The sequence below is a fragment of the Geospiza fortis genome, unplaced genomic scaffold (assembly GCF_000277835.1).
Source record: "Geospiza fortis unplaced genomic scaffold, GeoFor_1.0 scaffold11, whole genome shotgun sequence".
In the NCBI taxonomy this organism is placed as follows: Eukaryota; Metazoa; Chordata; class Aves; order Passeriformes; family Thraupidae; genus Geospiza; species Geospiza fortis.
The window spans coordinates 15,515,486-15,532,028 of NW_005054304.1; the positions used below are offsets into that span (position 1 = coordinate 15,515,486).

Genomic DNA, 16,543 nt, shown 5'->3' on the forward strand with positions numbered 1-16,543 from the left:
CTGGAATCAAGGCACAGCAGAGATCGAGAGAAGGACCCATTCAAAAAGAAACAGGATTTTATATGACACTAAGTAGCAGAAACTGCTCTACATTAATTGCATTTTTCATTTCCATATATAAGACAGCTGAAGCCTAGATTTTCATTATGTGAATTTAGCTCAGGAAAAAAATTCAAGTCAACAGGCACTGAAACCTCAGACCATGCTGGGTAATTTGTCTAAGCTTGTGGTGGGCTTTGCCTGGATTCTGCCGTTAGCAACGTCTATTGCATTGGCAATTTAATTAATTGACAGTTGTAATTCCAGGAAGTCTTGTAGCAGTCCTGAGGGCTTTAGAGATTTCAATCTCTCCCAGACTCTCCCTGCCCATTTCTCATACAAGGCCCATAGCTTTTGTTTGTTGGATCAGATACTGTCCCCCTGCTTGCTCTGTTTCAGATAATCCATCCCCAGTCTGAATCTCCCATCTTCTCACGTTTAATGACTGAAGAGTAATTTGTTAGCACTCCCTAATTTTGGTACTTTTGTTCTTTAAACCACCAGTGTTTTCTGTCAGGAAGTGTCCTTGGAGTGCCAGAACATGCCTTTGTTCATATCACCGGGGCTCAGACCCAGCCAGCGCAAGTTTTTAAAGGCAGGTCCTGCTTGACCAACCCGATCTCCTTCTATGGCAAGCGGATGCAGTTGGTGGAGGAGGAGAGGAGAGGCTTTGCTAAAGTTTGCCTAGACTTTAGCAAAGCCTTAATGCCATTTCCCACAACATTCTCCTGGAGAAAGTGGCTGCTCATAATATGGATGGGTGCACTGTTCACCATGAAAACAAACTGGCTGGAGGGCCAGGCCGAGTGTAGTGGTGAATGGATTCACACCCAGCCGTGTGCAGGTCGCTACTGGGATTTCCCAGGGCTCAGTACTGGAGCCAGCTCTGCTTAATGTCTTTATCAAGGATCTAAACAAGGGGTTCAAGTGCTCCTGCAGCCAGTTTGCAATCAACACCTAGCTGGGTGGGAGTGGCAGTAGGGCTCTGCAGGAAGATCTGGACAGGCTGGATTGATGGGCTGAGGCCAGTTTTATGAGGTTCAACAAGGCCAAGTGCCGAGTCCTGCACTTGGGTCACAGCAACCCCAGGCAGTGCCACAGGCAGGGACAGAGTGGCTGGGAAGCTGCCCAGTGGAAAAGGACCCAGGGGTGCTGATGGAGAGCAGCTGAACGTGAGCCAGCGTGTGCCCAGGTGGCCAGGAAGGCCAAGGGCATCCTGGCCTGTGTCTGTGGCCAGAAAGAGTAGGGAAGGGATTTGTCCCCCTGTACTTGTCACTGTTGAGGCTGCACCTCAGATGCTGTGTTCATTTCTGTGCCCCTCACTACAAGAATGGCCTTGAGGTGCTGGAGCATGTCCAGAGAAGGGCAGTGGAGCAGGGGAAGGGTTTGGAGCACAAGGCTTGTGGAAAGCAGCTGAGGGAGCTGAGGGTGTTTATTTAGCCTGGAGGAAAGGAGGCTGGGACGCACGAACACACACACCCCCGCACACCCCTTATTGATCTCTCCAGCTACCTGAATTGAGGTCATAGCAAGGTGGGGGTCGACCCCTTTTCTTCATTAACAAGTGACAGGATAACAGGAAATGGCATCAAGGTGTGCCAGTGCAGGTTTAAATTGGATCTTAGGAAAAAATTCTTCACTGAAGGTGTTGTCAAACATTGGAGCATGCTGCCCAGGGAAGTGGTGAAATCGCCATCCCTAGAGGTGTTTAGAAGATGTACAGGTGTGGCATGGGAACTTAGGGGACCTAGTTTAGTGGTGCACTTGGCAGGTGAACAGTTGAATTTGATCCTAGAGATCTTTTCCTTAATAAATGGTTCTACAGTTCTATACTGAGAAGCAACAATAATACTGAGTATGTTCAGTTTATTGACTGTCTGTTTTGAAGAAGGGCAGCTGCTTCGCCTGAGGTTTTCCTCCAGCCTTATCTCTTTGGTTTGCTTCAGTGCAATTAACTTGAATGCCAGTGGTGTTTTTGCTGGCATCAGACTGATCTCATAGCACAGTTCAATCTTGTGTGGATTTTCCAGGCAGATATGAGCTTCTGTTGTTGTTTTCCAAGCTAGCTGGCTGTGAACTTGCTGAGAACAAGGTGATGTGTAAGGTGCTAAACTGGAGCTAATGCACTTATTCTTCACAAAGTTCATTCATGTCTGTGTGGAGTGCAGACAAAGCATGTTCAAGTCCCCCTGGGAAAGCCACAGCAACACTTTAAAGACTATGCTGGAAAAGTCTTTAATTAGGAGATGTTTGAAAGTGCTAAGAGCTTTGTACAAGAACCAAAACTAAGAGAGTGATTACTAAGAGTTACAACAAACACATCTCGCTGAAAATATTCTTCATACATCATAAAACATACATCAGCTTTAAACTTGTTGTATAAAGTAACGAGCCAGAAACAAGAATGAAACCTGTATTTAACTTTTCTTTCCTTGTGAGATAGTGCAGCTGACTTGCTACTTCTTTTTAGTGCCATTTCAGTGACTGGATAATGGTTGAGCAAGGACAAACTTAAAATGCAGATAGTGGGTACTAGATGGAATGTTAATAGAGGAAGAAATGGATGCAGCTTCTCTTTCAAAATGGTTACATGGCAGTGTTGCAAAGCAAGAAAACAAAAGTGCTTTTTTGGAGAGGATGCAGAGTTTGATGGCTTTTCCAGTTTAATGGCAGATTTTTAAAGTATTAAAAGTAATGAGGTACAGCTTTCCATTAAAGAAGCAGTGTGAACTGTTTGTCATGTGTCTGTCATGAATACTAATTCCCATGGAGAAGGTGGTATCTCTAGATCCTGGCAAATTTGTTTTGCCAAGCTCACAGTTGTCTCTGGTTTGGGAACTTATTTTTGTCTTTATTGTTACTGATGTCGTCTAAGGAGGAACTGAAAGGAGGGCTGAAAAAAGGGAAGAGAGCACTTTGTATAAGTGCCTTGCCTCTTTTTATAGTAGTGATAGTCTGTGGCGATGCCAGTGTGTTTGTCTGGATTCTCAACAGCACAGATGCTCCAGCTGCTTGGTTTATGTGGGATATGCTGTGTCAGCTTTGTCACTTGTGTTCGAGGCTTTCTTTAACTGAATGACAGTGTAGCAGTGATAGGACAGAGACAGAGAAAAATGTAAACTTTTGGGAAAGCTCAATGCTTGAAAGAGCATCAGATCTTTTCCAGGGCAGAGCCTTGCCTGGAACGAAGCAAGAGTACCTTCAGTCATTCTTTGCACTTGATAGAGATGAAAAAGGATGGAGGGGGATGTTGCATTGCCAATAGCAGGACCAGAAAGCACATACAGGGAATGTGTGACAAGGCAATCTTGGATTCAGTTTCAATCTTTATTCTTTTTAACCCTTTTTAGAGTATGGTGGTAAGTGGAAACTGCTCCATTATTTTGCTCAGAACTTCTTTGCACCACTGCTGCCTGTGGCCTATGAAGACAAAGGGATGTTGCACATTTATGCTGTCTCAGATCTTCATGAGGACCACAAGATGACTTTAAGGGTAAGTGGCACCTACCTCACCACTCTTGTGTGCCTCCTACAAAAATGTGAGAAGCTGAAACGAGCGCGTCTTTGTACAGACAAGCTTCAGAAAGGCCATGCTCAAACACTGTGAGATGCAACTCTAGTCTTTAATCTTAGGGGCAACACTATTCTTTGTTAAAGTAGTGTGTAGTGCTTCACAGAAGAAGGAATTGCTTTGCTTATAGCCTGTAGGTATAAGGCTGAAATGAACTATTCTGTTGAAATCTTAAAGGGATTGATGTTAAATAGAACAAATTGTGAAAAATGGTACCTCACTACTTAACAAAACCCTTCCCTGGGTGTTAGAACTAGATAACCTGATTAAGTAGAGGGGGGAAATGGGATTGTACCATTGCTTACCAGTACTCAAACTATACAGCTTTGTGAAAAAGGACTGGATTGTCTTCCGAAATACGAACAGCACATCTTTAATTGGAAGGTCACCTATGCATGTCACCACTTTGCAATTGATGCCTTAACTGTTTTCTGATAATGCTGTAGAAACTGATGGGATTTTAAGGCAGTATTTGGACTGCTGTTTTTTCTTGTAGACAAGAGTTTTCCTTTTCAGCTTGTTACATTTTGTTGCTATTAATCATATGGCAGCCAGACCCCAGATGAATTTAGGGACCATTTTCCACTATGAGATATAACACCTAACATAAAGTGTGTCCCATGTGAAAACACTGTGAAGGATGGGAAAACAGACCTTGAGACCTCGAATGACTCACTAGTAGTGTGAGTATGTCAGCTCCTAGATCATTGCTCTGTCTGGTGGGCTTCCATGCATTTTCAGATTTATAAGGTTGCTTATATGGAGTAAATATGCTACAGAAAATGGTTGCAATTTCTGGATAGTCAGTTCTTGGAGTAGGACTGCACTTAATGAAATTGTTCATTTCTGGTCTGAGTTATTCTAACAGACATAAATTCAGATTTTCTGATAGCATCAGAGAAGTGTTGGCAGTAGAATAGTTCTGATGAATACTGTATATTGCACTTCAAGAAGATTTGGAACTTAACTCCTTTCAAGAGTTAAGATCTATTCCTGACTGCACACTCCTGTTAAGGCAAAAAATAACTGAAAATTTATGAAACAGAATGTTTTAATTCTCATTAAGTACTTAATTTCCAAATTATGCCCTTTTAAAAAGGGTGTATTCATAATGCATGGAAGATGTCTGGGAATGTATTTTGCTGTATTAATATACCCTTCATAATCCCTTTTAAGATGATGGAGCTTGTTTCTGTTTAAGAGTGATTAAGCAGAAACTCTAGCATACCCAGTTGGTTACATCAGATAAAGCTGAGCAATCTCAAGAAAATCCTCTGAGTTTTTTTTAACCCAGGAAGGGAGGAAAAAGAGTCAACAAATTAGTCACTCAATAATTCCATTTCCAGCACTCCCTTGGTAGGAATTGGCAATCTCTTCCTCTCAAGGAGCCTGGAGAAAACAAAAAAGTCTTTGCAGATCAAGAGCAGCTCCAGACTGTTTGAAATGGACCTCTTGTTAGGATTTTAGAATGATCTTATTTTTATGCTATATCTATTGTGTAGTTTCTCGCTAGGTGGAAATCAGCTGCTGCTGTCAGAAAAACATCTATTGTAATGAGCAATCTGAAATCTAGGATGCTGCATTGTTTTCACAGGTGTAGCCTTTCTTCTGATCTTTGTGCTCTCTCAATGCGCTTGATAGGTCGCAGTGCACGCCTGGAGCTCTTTGGAGCCCGTATGCACCCTTGCCAAAGAAGGTGTGACTGTTAAAGCGCAGAGTGCTGTCCCCATCTACAAGGAGTCCATCTGTGACCTTCTGGGAAGATGCAGAAATTGTACCAGGGAAAGCTGTGTTATTACTTTCTGTCTTGTGGGAGAAGATGGGCTCCAGAGTCCTAGGAATCATTACTTCCTTTCATCACTCAAGGATGCTGTGGGATTAGAGAAGACCCAGCTTAGTGTAAGCATCAATCATGCTAAATTACTGTATTTGGTTTTGCTAATCCTGCTGGTTTGGGTTGTTCGCTGGCTGTGCAGTGTCTGATTCCACTAAATGTTCTTTCTCCTTGGTTGTTGCTATTCTGGCTTCCAGGTTGGGTTCAAAATCAGATTTTTTTCTGATGTCACTATGTGTGTATCCAAATAAGACTGCTGGGGGGGGGGGTTGTTTGTTTGTTCATGGTTTTTTGTCTGGGCTTTGTTTTGTTTTAAAGAATGATATCTCCCTTTCATTTGTTTAGATTGTCTTCCCCCTTGCAGCATTGCTCCTTTCTTTCTTTTTGTCCCTAGACAGCAGATAGCATCATGACAAGTGTTCTGGCTTGCAGACAGCGCTGTATGTCAGGATGGGGTGATCCTAGTTCAGTTGAGTGTGGAGTGCATTATTGTCTGCAGTATTTCCTCTGGAGGTGCTCACACTCTCAGATGAGTGGAACATTGCTAACACGCAACATTGCAGTATTGCATGCTCCTTTCCTCCTCTTTTAAATCCCTGCCCTCCAGTAAGGGTTCTGATTTGCATAATAGTGATTATTCTTAATAGCTGGCAAGTGTGTCAGTCTCCTAAACATGCAAAAAACCCATTAGTGTTGTATAACATTGTCATTTAGTCAATTTGCTGCTTTTTCTTAGATTTCTTCTGCTCCTAGCAAGCTTGCTGTATATATAGAGAGTTTGCATGTGTGTGTGCACACATGTTTTATTAAACCTCACTTCTTAGCATGTACGGCTTATTGGAAAATTCCTAATCATCAGATGGGCAGGATGGGGACCTTTGTGTTCTCGCATTTGGCTTTCAAACTGCAGCTTTGCTCTTTAGTGCTAAACTGAACAAGGGGGGAATAGAGGTCTAATCTCTTTGAATCTGGACCAGCATAATTGCTTTACAAAAAGAAAATGGGCCAGATTTTCTCTTCTTATCTCTTTCACGACAGCACAGCCTGCCTCCTGAGTATACAAAGAAAAGAAATCAACCTGTTCTAATTTTTTTTTTCATCTGGTGGTACAATCTGCAGTCTGAGTCATGCTGTGGGGAGGTTTTTTGTTTATTTTGGTTTGGTTTTTTTGGTTTATGGATGATATCATCGATAAGAAAAGCTCTGCAACTGAAGCATTTTTGGGAAATTTAATTCCTTTATCTTGTAAAGGTGTTGTCTTTGCAATACTAACTAATAAGGATAGCTAGCAAGGATAGATGCAAAGTGGTCATTTTAAGAAATGCAGCTGTGATTAAAAAAAATGACTGTGTTGGGAGAAGCTGGTATGTCTATACTTAGTTACTAATAAACTCACTAGGCTTTCAAATACATTGCTAATCCAAGAGCTACAGTTCCTAGCATTGCTTTTAAAAAGCATCAAAAGCATTAGTATTTCTTCAGGAAACAGAATGTGTAGAGGATGTATGCTTTTTCTTAAAAATGAATATCATTGCTTTTCTTGTAAGCAGAACATGATGCCTGTACTGACTGTAATTTATCCTCTTTTTATAGGTGGTAACTGGTTTTTGAAAGTTATGTAACATAATCTTTCATTGTGGTGAATGGGGAGCGCTGTATGAAAATGTATCCTGGCTGGGATTTAGGGTCTCTCTGAGATTTAAGTACTGATAGAACTTAATACAAAACATTATACCTTGACCTTACATTTTACAATTTTTTTTAATATACAACTAAATTAAATATAAGTGCTGCTCTGCCATGATGCATTAAGATGAGATGTCTTTCTGTCTTACTGGGATTTTTACCATCTTTCTCTTCTGTGTATTTCTGTTATGTATATAATTGAAAGGCGAGCTCTTTTAGCAGATGTGAACTGATAAGTTGAGTGAAGTGTTGGTGAAAGGACAAATCTCTCTCACTGCAGCAAGTACAGGATACCAGTACTGTGTGGAACTCAGATTACCATTCATTCAGTTATTCTCATAAGAAGATGGCAAAGTGATAATACTTCTTGGCATTTTTCCAGTCTGTAGTATTCTGTAGGAAGGCTCTAGTAGCATTTGCAGTTTTTACATGGTTCTTAGATATGAAGAATACCACTTTTGATGAGATGTGATTGTTCAGCCTGTTTTACTGGTGTGCTGGTCTTTCCCAGTTTGGGTGTAACTGGGGTCTTCTTTAACATGTATTTTTTTAATAATACATATTTTTTATTTCTCTTTCAGGCCTCTGTGTCCCAGCAAGATGACATTTATATATTTGTGCTTCAGACCACTGCAATTGCTCCTTTTGTTACTCTGGATGTAGGGAGTATAAAAGGCAGATTTAGTGATAATGGTTTCCTTATGACTGAAAAGAAGAAAACAGTTGTGTTTTATCCTTGGGCACCTACTAGTGTTGAAGAGCTAGAAAATTCACTAATCTTGACCTCTCTACTGGATGTTGTCTGAGAATACTTCATTTTGTTCTAGATAAAGAGTGATACAGGAGGAAAAATAAAAATTAGAAGAATTTGCTTGAAGCTCTGAAGTGACATGCACTTTGAGCTGGCTGAAGAACATACTGTCTTCTTGTCTTGTGAATTTTAACTGCTGGTTCATTGTATAGATACCAACAGCAAAGCTTACATATAATATATGTGGTGTATTGAAAAAACATCCATATTTTTTTCTAGTTTCACTATGCTGTAAGTGGAAATTCAGTTTAGGATAACAGCAAGGTGTATGCTGGGAGCAAGGGAGAAGGATAAGGGAGTGAAGCTGGGACTGCCTCCAATAGGCCACTGAGCCACTCCATGGGCAGGTTGCTAAACATTTGGCTTGTCTGTCAGCCGTGGTTTGGAATGCAGCTGGGATCTTGCTGGGGTTCCATAAGGGTTCTCTGTCCATCCAAGCAAATATTAATTTTCTTGCAAAGCAGAGTCGGCATTGCAGTAGGTGGAGTTTGAAGGAGCTCTGCTGCCGCTGATGTCCATCGCTGTTGTAGAAGCAGCAGGTGGGCATTACTCACTGGTGGTGTGGGGGGTCTGGGGCACGTGTGGGGGGAGCAGCTGTATGTTCCACTGGAGAACTCAGACTCAGTTTGAGTTGTGATCACAGTTTTAATGAGCATGTTGATGCTTTGGTGTTAACCAAAACTGGCATGCTCCTGAGAGAGAGGGAGAACTTCTAGATGAAAGGGAAATGATTAATGAGAGTTTCCTACAAATGCGTTATTGGGTCACCAAAACAAGTAACTACAGTTGCATCTGGTTCAAAACAAGTCCTAGTTAAAAGAAAACATGAAAACAATCAAAATATGGATGTGTATGTGCCAATGTGAATAGATTTTGTAAAATAGATAGGGAAAATGACAATCATGAGTAAAACTTAACAAATGCAGGCGCTGACAAAGGAAATTAAAAAGCTGTTCTGAGGTATCATGGGCCAACAATACCAGAAAAATCCTTCAGTTTTTTTGGTGTCCTGGAATCAAGGTGGCATCAAAGCAGCAGTAAAGTCAACATAAGGTAAGAAAGAAAAAATGTGGAGAAAATATGATTAATATGTACTGCTGTGTTGTATTAGGAAGAGGGCAAGTCTGTTGATGTTTTTCTTTTACATTGATGGAGAAATGTCTCTTCCAGCAACATCTAGATAGAATTTCAAAATAGCACTTAATAGTGTTAAATAAATAAAACTTTGGAGGAATCACTTGTTTAGAGACAATCAAGAGACCTATCTGGAGGTCAGTGATATTTGTTGATCTCAGCATATGAGTGAAGTTTGAGATATGTAGAAAAATATTTGGATTGCTAGAAGCAAAACCCATTCATTAATTAATTTGGATAACTGTGACCTCGTCTAGCCTGTCACAATTTTTAGGCAAAATCTTGAAAGAAATGATGTGGTACATGATAATTAAGTGATGAAGTGGTTATGCAAATAAAGTCTACCAGCACAGTTATACATAACAGCATTCTATTATTTTTTTCCCCTGTTGCTTTCTGCTGTTACCAGATTGAAATAGCAAAGTTTGGGCAATTTTAAAAATTATTGCTGTTTTTAAGGTCAGGAGCTCCCTAAGGGGTAGGTCCATTGTTTCTCAATGAAAATCTTTAATTCAGCACTAGGTGCCATTATGAAAGATTAGCAATTGCTTAAGCCAAATGCTTGAACTCAAACCAGAATTTAAAGGGGAAGGTTGACTTCCATTATTGTTTTAATATCCTCAATATGTTCTTTTGGTTTCCTGATGTTGTAGTAGGTGTGTGTTTATAGAAACTGTTCTCTCACTGTGCAGCAGTGGCTGTAAGGTGTGCTTTGGTTAACCATCGGTACTTTGGCAGTGGCATCCTGTGCTATATTGGTTACATTGTTCTGCCTTTGTCTCAGATCTGGGCAGAGATAGGAAGGCAGCACTGGTACCTTGCGCTCCTATCAACACATCCATCTTGCCAGCTGAGTGTTGTTACAGCTGCAGCAGCTGTAACCTGTATTGCCAGTTCTGTCTGATGGGGGTTTGGCAGCCGGAGCCTTAGGACAGCATTTGGTAGCTGTGATGCTTATCCTCAGTGTCATTACATTATTGGTGGCAGCAGCAGAGCGGACTGGCCCTGTCAGTGTTCCTTCAGGGTGCTTCCTTGCAATGTTTTGTTAAGGACCAGGGAATTCTCTTGTGCTCATGGCCTTTGTTTGCTCCTGGGCCCCTCTGGGCTGTTCTCCAATGATGTCAAAAGCAGCAGCCAGAGTGCCCCACAGCCATGACAAATGCCCAACCAGAACAGAACTTGAGAGCAGGTTTGGAAAGAACACTGTATGGTGTTGGCTAATCTGTTGTCCTAAAACCATTCTCTGGCTGGGATTTAGCTGTGAACACATTCTGGGCTTGCAGAGGCTGTTTTGAGCTTTGGAGGGCACCTGTTTGTGCTTCCTGCCACACAAGGAAGACTTATTTTGCTCCAGTTTACTGGAGCATGTCCTTGGAAGCTTTTTCAAGTTCTGTCTGCATTTTCTCCAGGAAAGAAGCATCTAAAAATTACTCTCTAAGTAAGTGTTCATAGTTCTCTGTTAGTGTTTCTTGTTACCTGCTGTTTGCATACTTTGTGGTCCGGCCAAATAGTCTGCCTTAGAAGCACATCTTTCTCAGTACTTTTACTTCTGTTAGTTAGTTCCCTTTTGGTTTTGGAAATGTGTAGCAGAGACCTTTTCATTAACTTGAACCAGTGTCAGGAGCAGAGAGATGGGCCAATGAGTTTTTTTTTTCAGTACAGGAGAGCTGGGGTTTGAAGCTTACAAGCCAGCCTTTTTATTGTCAGAATCAGTTTTGTTTCTTACCCACTTAGGGTACCAGGAATTCATGGTTTGAAGTTTTTAGGACAGGTTTCAATCCAAGAGTTGTGTTTACATAACCTTGCTTTCCAGTCAGATGTTACAAGCTAGCAAAGCAAAAGCCCCAAAGTCATTCAGTTAGTGCGGAAAACTAAAACTTAAATGAAAAAAGGCCATCTCTGTAAGTAGTAGTCAGTCAGTAGAGACCTATAATACCTGAGCTGGTGCTCTTCTGCATTGTGCATATGGCAAGGGTGACTGGATGGCTAAAAAATTCTATAGTAGTTTGGTTTAAATGAGGCCGTGGGAAACCTCTGCAGCCTTGGAAAAACATACTCCAGCCTGGCTCTAAGTGGACATCAGGCTGTTTCGTGATGTTGAAAGGAGGAAATAACTCCTTGGTAATTAACTTATGTTGTCTTTTGCTGTAGGAATCTTTTGAAGCCAGCAAAAGTTTGGACTGACCATTGGCCATTACTCTAGAACTGCTTTATTTCAAGGCATGATCATCCAGAAACACCAGAAGCTGTGGATGGTGGGTGAATATTGACCATGAGCTAGCAAATGGGCACCACCATTCCCGTCATTTTACTGGGGGGAAGCAAGGAGAGACTCTGGCTCTTTTTTCTTAAATGCATGAAAGAAGCATTTTACTTTCCAGGCAAGGGAGACAAGACAGTTCATACACCACTACATGTAGGGAAGATTCTTATCCTTCCTGCAGTCCACAGAATCTCAGAATGCTGCCTAGAGCTTCCAGTGATTTCCAAGTTTGTACATACATGCCAAGATGATGCCAGGAAATGTACAGCTGTAGCAGCCAATCTCAAATCAAGGGCAGTTTAACTTTCTGAATCATTCATTTCATATCAAATGTAGAGAAGATCTGAAGAGATCAGTTGTCACAACTTTTGCTCCTTTCCACAAGTTTCTGATGTTTATTACTGCAGCAGAGTAGCAGAATAACAGAGTGAGCTCTATTCCACTGCACATACAGATTGTTTGGAGGTTTCTCTCTATAAGCCAGGTGTAGACAGACATGCTCAGTAGTATTTTTCTATCTCTAAACAAAGGGGAAAAAACCAAAAAATATTAAAGTCTTTTTTATTAAATACACTGAAACTGAGAAGCTGCCAGGCTGCCATTTAAAGCACTTCCAAACACAGGGCCAAAGGGCCAAGGGGACCTGCTGTGCATGATCACTAACCCGATAAACAGCTATTATGCAACATCTGGTCACAAAGTGCTTTAAGGAAATACAGATCCAGATGTCTACTGGTGGTTTAAAAGCAGAGGTGGTCAGAACTAAAGCTAAAAGGTGTGCATAACAGCCAGGGTGCCCTGGTGACCTGCAGCATTGTAGAAACCTCAGAAAAAATCTCTGCCAGCCCCCATGCTGGAAATTCTTTGGAAGCAGAAGGTGTGTTTTACTTGAACAGCAGCTCTCCTGGGGCGCAAAAAACCCCTCCACTCCTGGAATATAAGAACCTTTGCCTTTATCTATTAGAGCTGGAATACAAAGAGAACGCTGGAGAGGTACATTAATTGAACAAAAATCTATATGCCTTAGACACTGCCTGGATGATTATACATACAAGAACTGAAAGAAAGAATGGCATGTTTATTCCTCTTCTCTGGAAGTAATTAACATTCTCAGTAATTACTATAAAATTAATTCACAAGTTTTTTTTCATCACTCATCATTTAATTCATTACAGCAACTGCCACTCTAAACATAACCAGTTTCAAGGTTTATTTTGATTCATTTTCTCAGGAGTGACACCCAGGTTACTGAAGACTGAGCTGAGCCAAGAACCACCCTGTCAACACTCCTTCTTTGTGCCACAGAAGTTGGCTAGAGGTAAGTGACAGCGGTACAGTGCCCCTCCTGTTTTTTTTTATCATAAACTCTGATGCCTGTTCTGTTTAGTTGGGCCAACATCAAAAACAGGACACTCACCATCTCAGAATTGATGTCAGACAAAAAGAAACACTGCTCATGAGCACAGTTACTACAGGAGATTTTAGATAGCCCAAAGGAGAGCTGTCTCATCAGAAATTTGCTGAGACACTAAATAGTTGGCTTCAGTATAAATGATTCTCTGCTGCCATAATAATGAGAACTAAAACAAGGAAGAGGCCTTAATCTCAAAGTACAGCTGCTCAGCAGTAGCTGATGGTCCTGCTCTCCCTCCATAAAAGATACTTTAGGCTTAAGACAGGTGGCTTGCAACCTTTCATTTTAGTGCTTGGAAATCAGCATGATCTTGTATCGATGCCTAAAATGGAGATGCTAAATCTTCAATACCTCTACTTGAAAAGTAATGTAAAAATCACAGCAGGCACAGACAGGAGCATTAATTTTTGGGTTTTATTATAAAAGTAAAATAAAAATAAGCATTTAAAAAGCACGCTTTTCCAAAAAGGAACAGATACAAAAAAAACCTATTTACAAGTAGGAAAATGCCGAACTTGAGAAAATTTTTAATGAGAGGTACCAAAGTTAAGTTTAAATACATTATTTGAAATATACAAGATTCTTTTAGGATTCTCTTTTTTCGCCAAGTTTTCACTGTTGTGATTAAAGTAATGATTTTTCTTTGCCAGCTATTTTATAAGCTGTTTGCATGCAACTGTGCTGCAAAAATTATGAAAAGAGCAGCTAGAAACTGTATCCTCTGATTGCTCCTGTGCTTAACCTCTTTAGTAAGTTTGTATTATGCATTAACAACTTCTTTTTCATCTGTAAAAGAAAATCCTCACAGAGCAGGGAAGCTCAGTCAGTCTTTGACAGCATCCAGACCTGTGTATTAATGCAGCAGTGGAGCCCTGGTTGTTGTAAATGGCTTGTAAATGAACACAATTAAATGTACTTGAGGAAGGAAGCAGTGGCTAGGAGTCACATGCTGGAGTTTCCATTTATTCGGGTTCAGGTGAGATTCTTCCAGTGCACTTTTGGTTGTGAGTTCCCTTCCCCCTGGCCAGGATGACACTGATGTAATTTGAAATGTCCCATTTGTTCCTGTAACTGCATATTGCCAGCTGAAGATCACTAGTCAGCTATGTAATTGCTTTGCCCTGAACTTTGATGTCCATAGCCCAGGGCCATTTTGCCAAGTGTTAGTGAGGACTTGCTGCTCAGAGAGTCTGAGTAGGTGAAGCTCAGCTTGCGGAAGGAGGTCTCCACACCACTGTCACACACACTTTCAGGGTCTTGGAATCTGCTATTGTAGAGCTCACCTGAGAGACAGAGAAAAGGGAAACATCATCATTTTTGTGGCTTGAGCAAGGCTGCTTTGAGAAAAGCTTAAGGCATTTAAACCAACAGGGTTAAGCTCTTCAATAGGAAAATAGGTCTAACATGAGGTATTGTAATAGGAAAAGCTGTGCTGAATGTTTCCAAGCCACCCAAGCACGTGATCTGATGTACTGATGGCAGAGATCAGCTTACAGTTGGAGGTTGGATGGGGTGAGAAGCCTGGGGCTCTACTGACACTAATGCTGTCACTGCAGTTGGGTCAGGATTCTGCCCAACTGTGGTGATCACAGGGCAAAAGGTTCTCTGGTTCTCAGTCACACTCTGTGCAAGTGAACAACTCCAGGATGAGGCTCCTAAAAGTTCTAATTCATGTTTCAACTTACAGATTTCTTTTTGAGACAAACACTTGAAGAGCTTTCATCTAGTAAGTGACACCAAAATAGGAACAAGTCAGTAGCATCCATCACCTGTGCAGGATCCACAGAAGGAGTGCCTGACTGTAAGAGCTGAAACTGAAGGTACGATGTGGGATCAGTGTGACTAAAACAGTGGTGGTACCTTAAGAGTTCAGTCTTGTTCTTCTAAACAAATATCTTAAAATAAATTATGTGATGCCCTCCACGTTGCAGAGGGAGCAGAACCTTTCTTCCCTTCAAGATGAATCTAAAGGGGCAGTATATGTACAAGCATATTTTTGGGTGGGTGTGAAGGTTTATTCCATGACTGACCAGTTTTCTATAGAGAATAAACTGGCACTGTTAGATTGGAATGGAGTGACTGTGGTGTTTCCTTTTTCTTACCAGAAATACCTACAACGTTTTTACACAGGGTGTAAGTTTCCACATTTGGCTACAGGCAGCACTACCAGTGTTTGAAGAGGAAAAACAAACATTTTTGTTACTAAACCTGGCCAGGCAATGACTGAACAGCTCTGATAGCAAACTTCTCACAATCTCTTAGTAGAGTTCCCTTCCCAAAACCACTGTAGACCCTCTGTCATTGAAGGTGCTCAGAACTCAACTGGACACAACATGGGCAACCTCATGTCATGTTCCACTGGCCCTGCTCTAAACAGATAGTTGGCCAGCAGGACTCCTTGAGGTCCTGCGTAACCTAAGCCATCTCCAGTTTCTTTGCCTACAGGACACTGGGCCATTTTGGAGTGCTGCACATTGTGGAAGGATAAATTTAATACTGAAGTCTTGCCAAAAAGTTTAGGAGCCCAAAACATTTTTGTTTATCCAGCTGTGCGGGAGGGGAAAGTCAAAAGCTAATGGTCCTTGTGCACACCTAGGAGATAATTGCCTATATTCCCAGTACATCCAAGGCATTACCATTAACAAATGGCAGGCGTCTGGTTTTAGCAAAGGGCAGCAGTAGAATAAATACTGTGATGCAGGCATGCTGATTCAAGTGGTTAATTTTTCCTCTCCTTTCTATGTCTAGCAGATATCTATGATGACAGGGGTCACACTGCAGTAAAATATTTCTGAAACCAGTAAGCAGGTGAAGCAGTGTGTGCAAGGTGTGCAATCCTAACAGTCCTAGATAGAGTGGGGAGGGAAAACTGAAAAAAAAATCTTAAATAAAGCTGTTCATATTTTGCTGTCAGTTTTACCTGTCTCTCCATTTGCAAAGGTGAGTGGTGATGATAATGGAAGAGCTTTTGCTGTGCTGTCCTCCAGGGGAGGTGGTCTGCGTGAGATTGACAGTGCTTCCTGAATTATTTCTATGGCTTCTGTGTGATCCATCTGTCTCAAAGCAGCGATCAGCTCTTGAACTGTACCACCAGACACCTGAAAGAGCAGACATCAGACAGCATGATCCAGGCTGGCTAAAACTGCAGGGCTGCACTGTCTCACTGTGTGGGACAGCAAGGTTCTCTACGTGTATCAATGTTCTTTATAACCTGTTACAGCACATTACCTCATAGTTATCCAGCAAGGTTTTCGATGGTGAAGGGCTCAACCTGAAGGCATTATTAAGTATGCCAAGACCCAGTTTTTGTGCTAGGGTGGACCAGTTTTTGGTTGGATCAGGCAATTCCAATAGTTTGTAAAGCTGCATCTTGGAATTCTCATTCAGCTCTCTCAAATGTCCTGGGGAACGGAGAAATATGTTAGTTTATTATTTATACAAAACATGCACCAGTTCATTTTTAAGCAGAAACAAAGCCAAACTTAGAGTTCAATCCCAGCATTTACAAATGTATTGCTGCAATACTGCAAATGTACTCCTTGTCCTTGAGACATCTTGAAGGAATCATGCTCATTGTATGAGTGGGGGAATGGGAGGGCACATCTCTCTCAGCAGCTCAGTTACAAGAAGGGCAATGTCTTCTGCCACTACTCTTTCAGTACTCAATTACTAGAGGGATATTGTCAAGTCTTTATAGGTGTTACCTTGTGTGAGTAAGTCCTCCAAAACCTCTGCTGACTCGTAGGGTTTGCCATTTAATATGTCATACACCTAAGAGAATACATTAAAGT

The 16,543-nt window shown here is 41.3% G+C and overlaps 2 protein-coding genes and 1 long non-coding RNA gene across 3 annotated transcripts in view; 2 read left to right on the top strand and 1 right to left on the bottom strand.

The window, feature by feature from the left end:
* MANBA (mannosidase beta) overlaps window positions 1-8,046 on the top strand; it is a 45,329-nt gene extending 37,283 nt beyond the window's left edge. Inside the window, exons 15-17 of the mRNA XM_005418255.3 lie at window positions 3,390-3,532; window positions 5,252-5,509; window positions 7,712-8,046. Coding sequence (XP_005418312.2) covers window positions 3,390-3,532; window positions 5,252-5,509; window positions 7,712-7,936 — 626 coding nt within the window. The 3' untranslated portion in view covers window positions 7,937-8,046. The remainder of the gene's footprint in view (window positions 1-3,389; window positions 3,533-5,251; window positions 5,510-7,711) is intronic.
* Window positions 8,047-10,136: 2,090 nt separating this feature from the next.
* Window positions 10,137-15,425, top strand: LOC115949520. Its single transcript, XR_004082968.1, has 3 exons — window positions 10,137-11,330; window positions 12,570-12,656; window positions 14,440-15,425. It is a non-coding gene; the product is annotated as an uncharacterized LOC115949520 (long non-coding RNA).
* Window positions 13,153-16,543, bottom strand: part of NFKB1 (nuclear factor kappa B subunit 1) — a 46,316-nt gene continuing 42,925 nt past the window's right edge. Inside the window, exons 20-23 of the mRNA XM_005418181.2 lie at window positions 16,457-16,523; window positions 15,981-16,153; window positions 15,673-15,850; window positions 13,153-14,035 (exon numbers count right to left, since the gene is read on the bottom strand). Of these exons, the coding sequence (XP_005418238.1) occupies window positions 13,848-14,035; window positions 15,673-15,850; window positions 15,981-16,153; window positions 16,457-16,523 (606 nt within the window). The 3' untranslated portion in view covers window positions 13,153-13,847. The remainder of the gene's footprint in view (window positions 14,036-15,672; window positions 15,851-15,980; window positions 16,154-16,456; window positions 16,524-16,543) is intronic.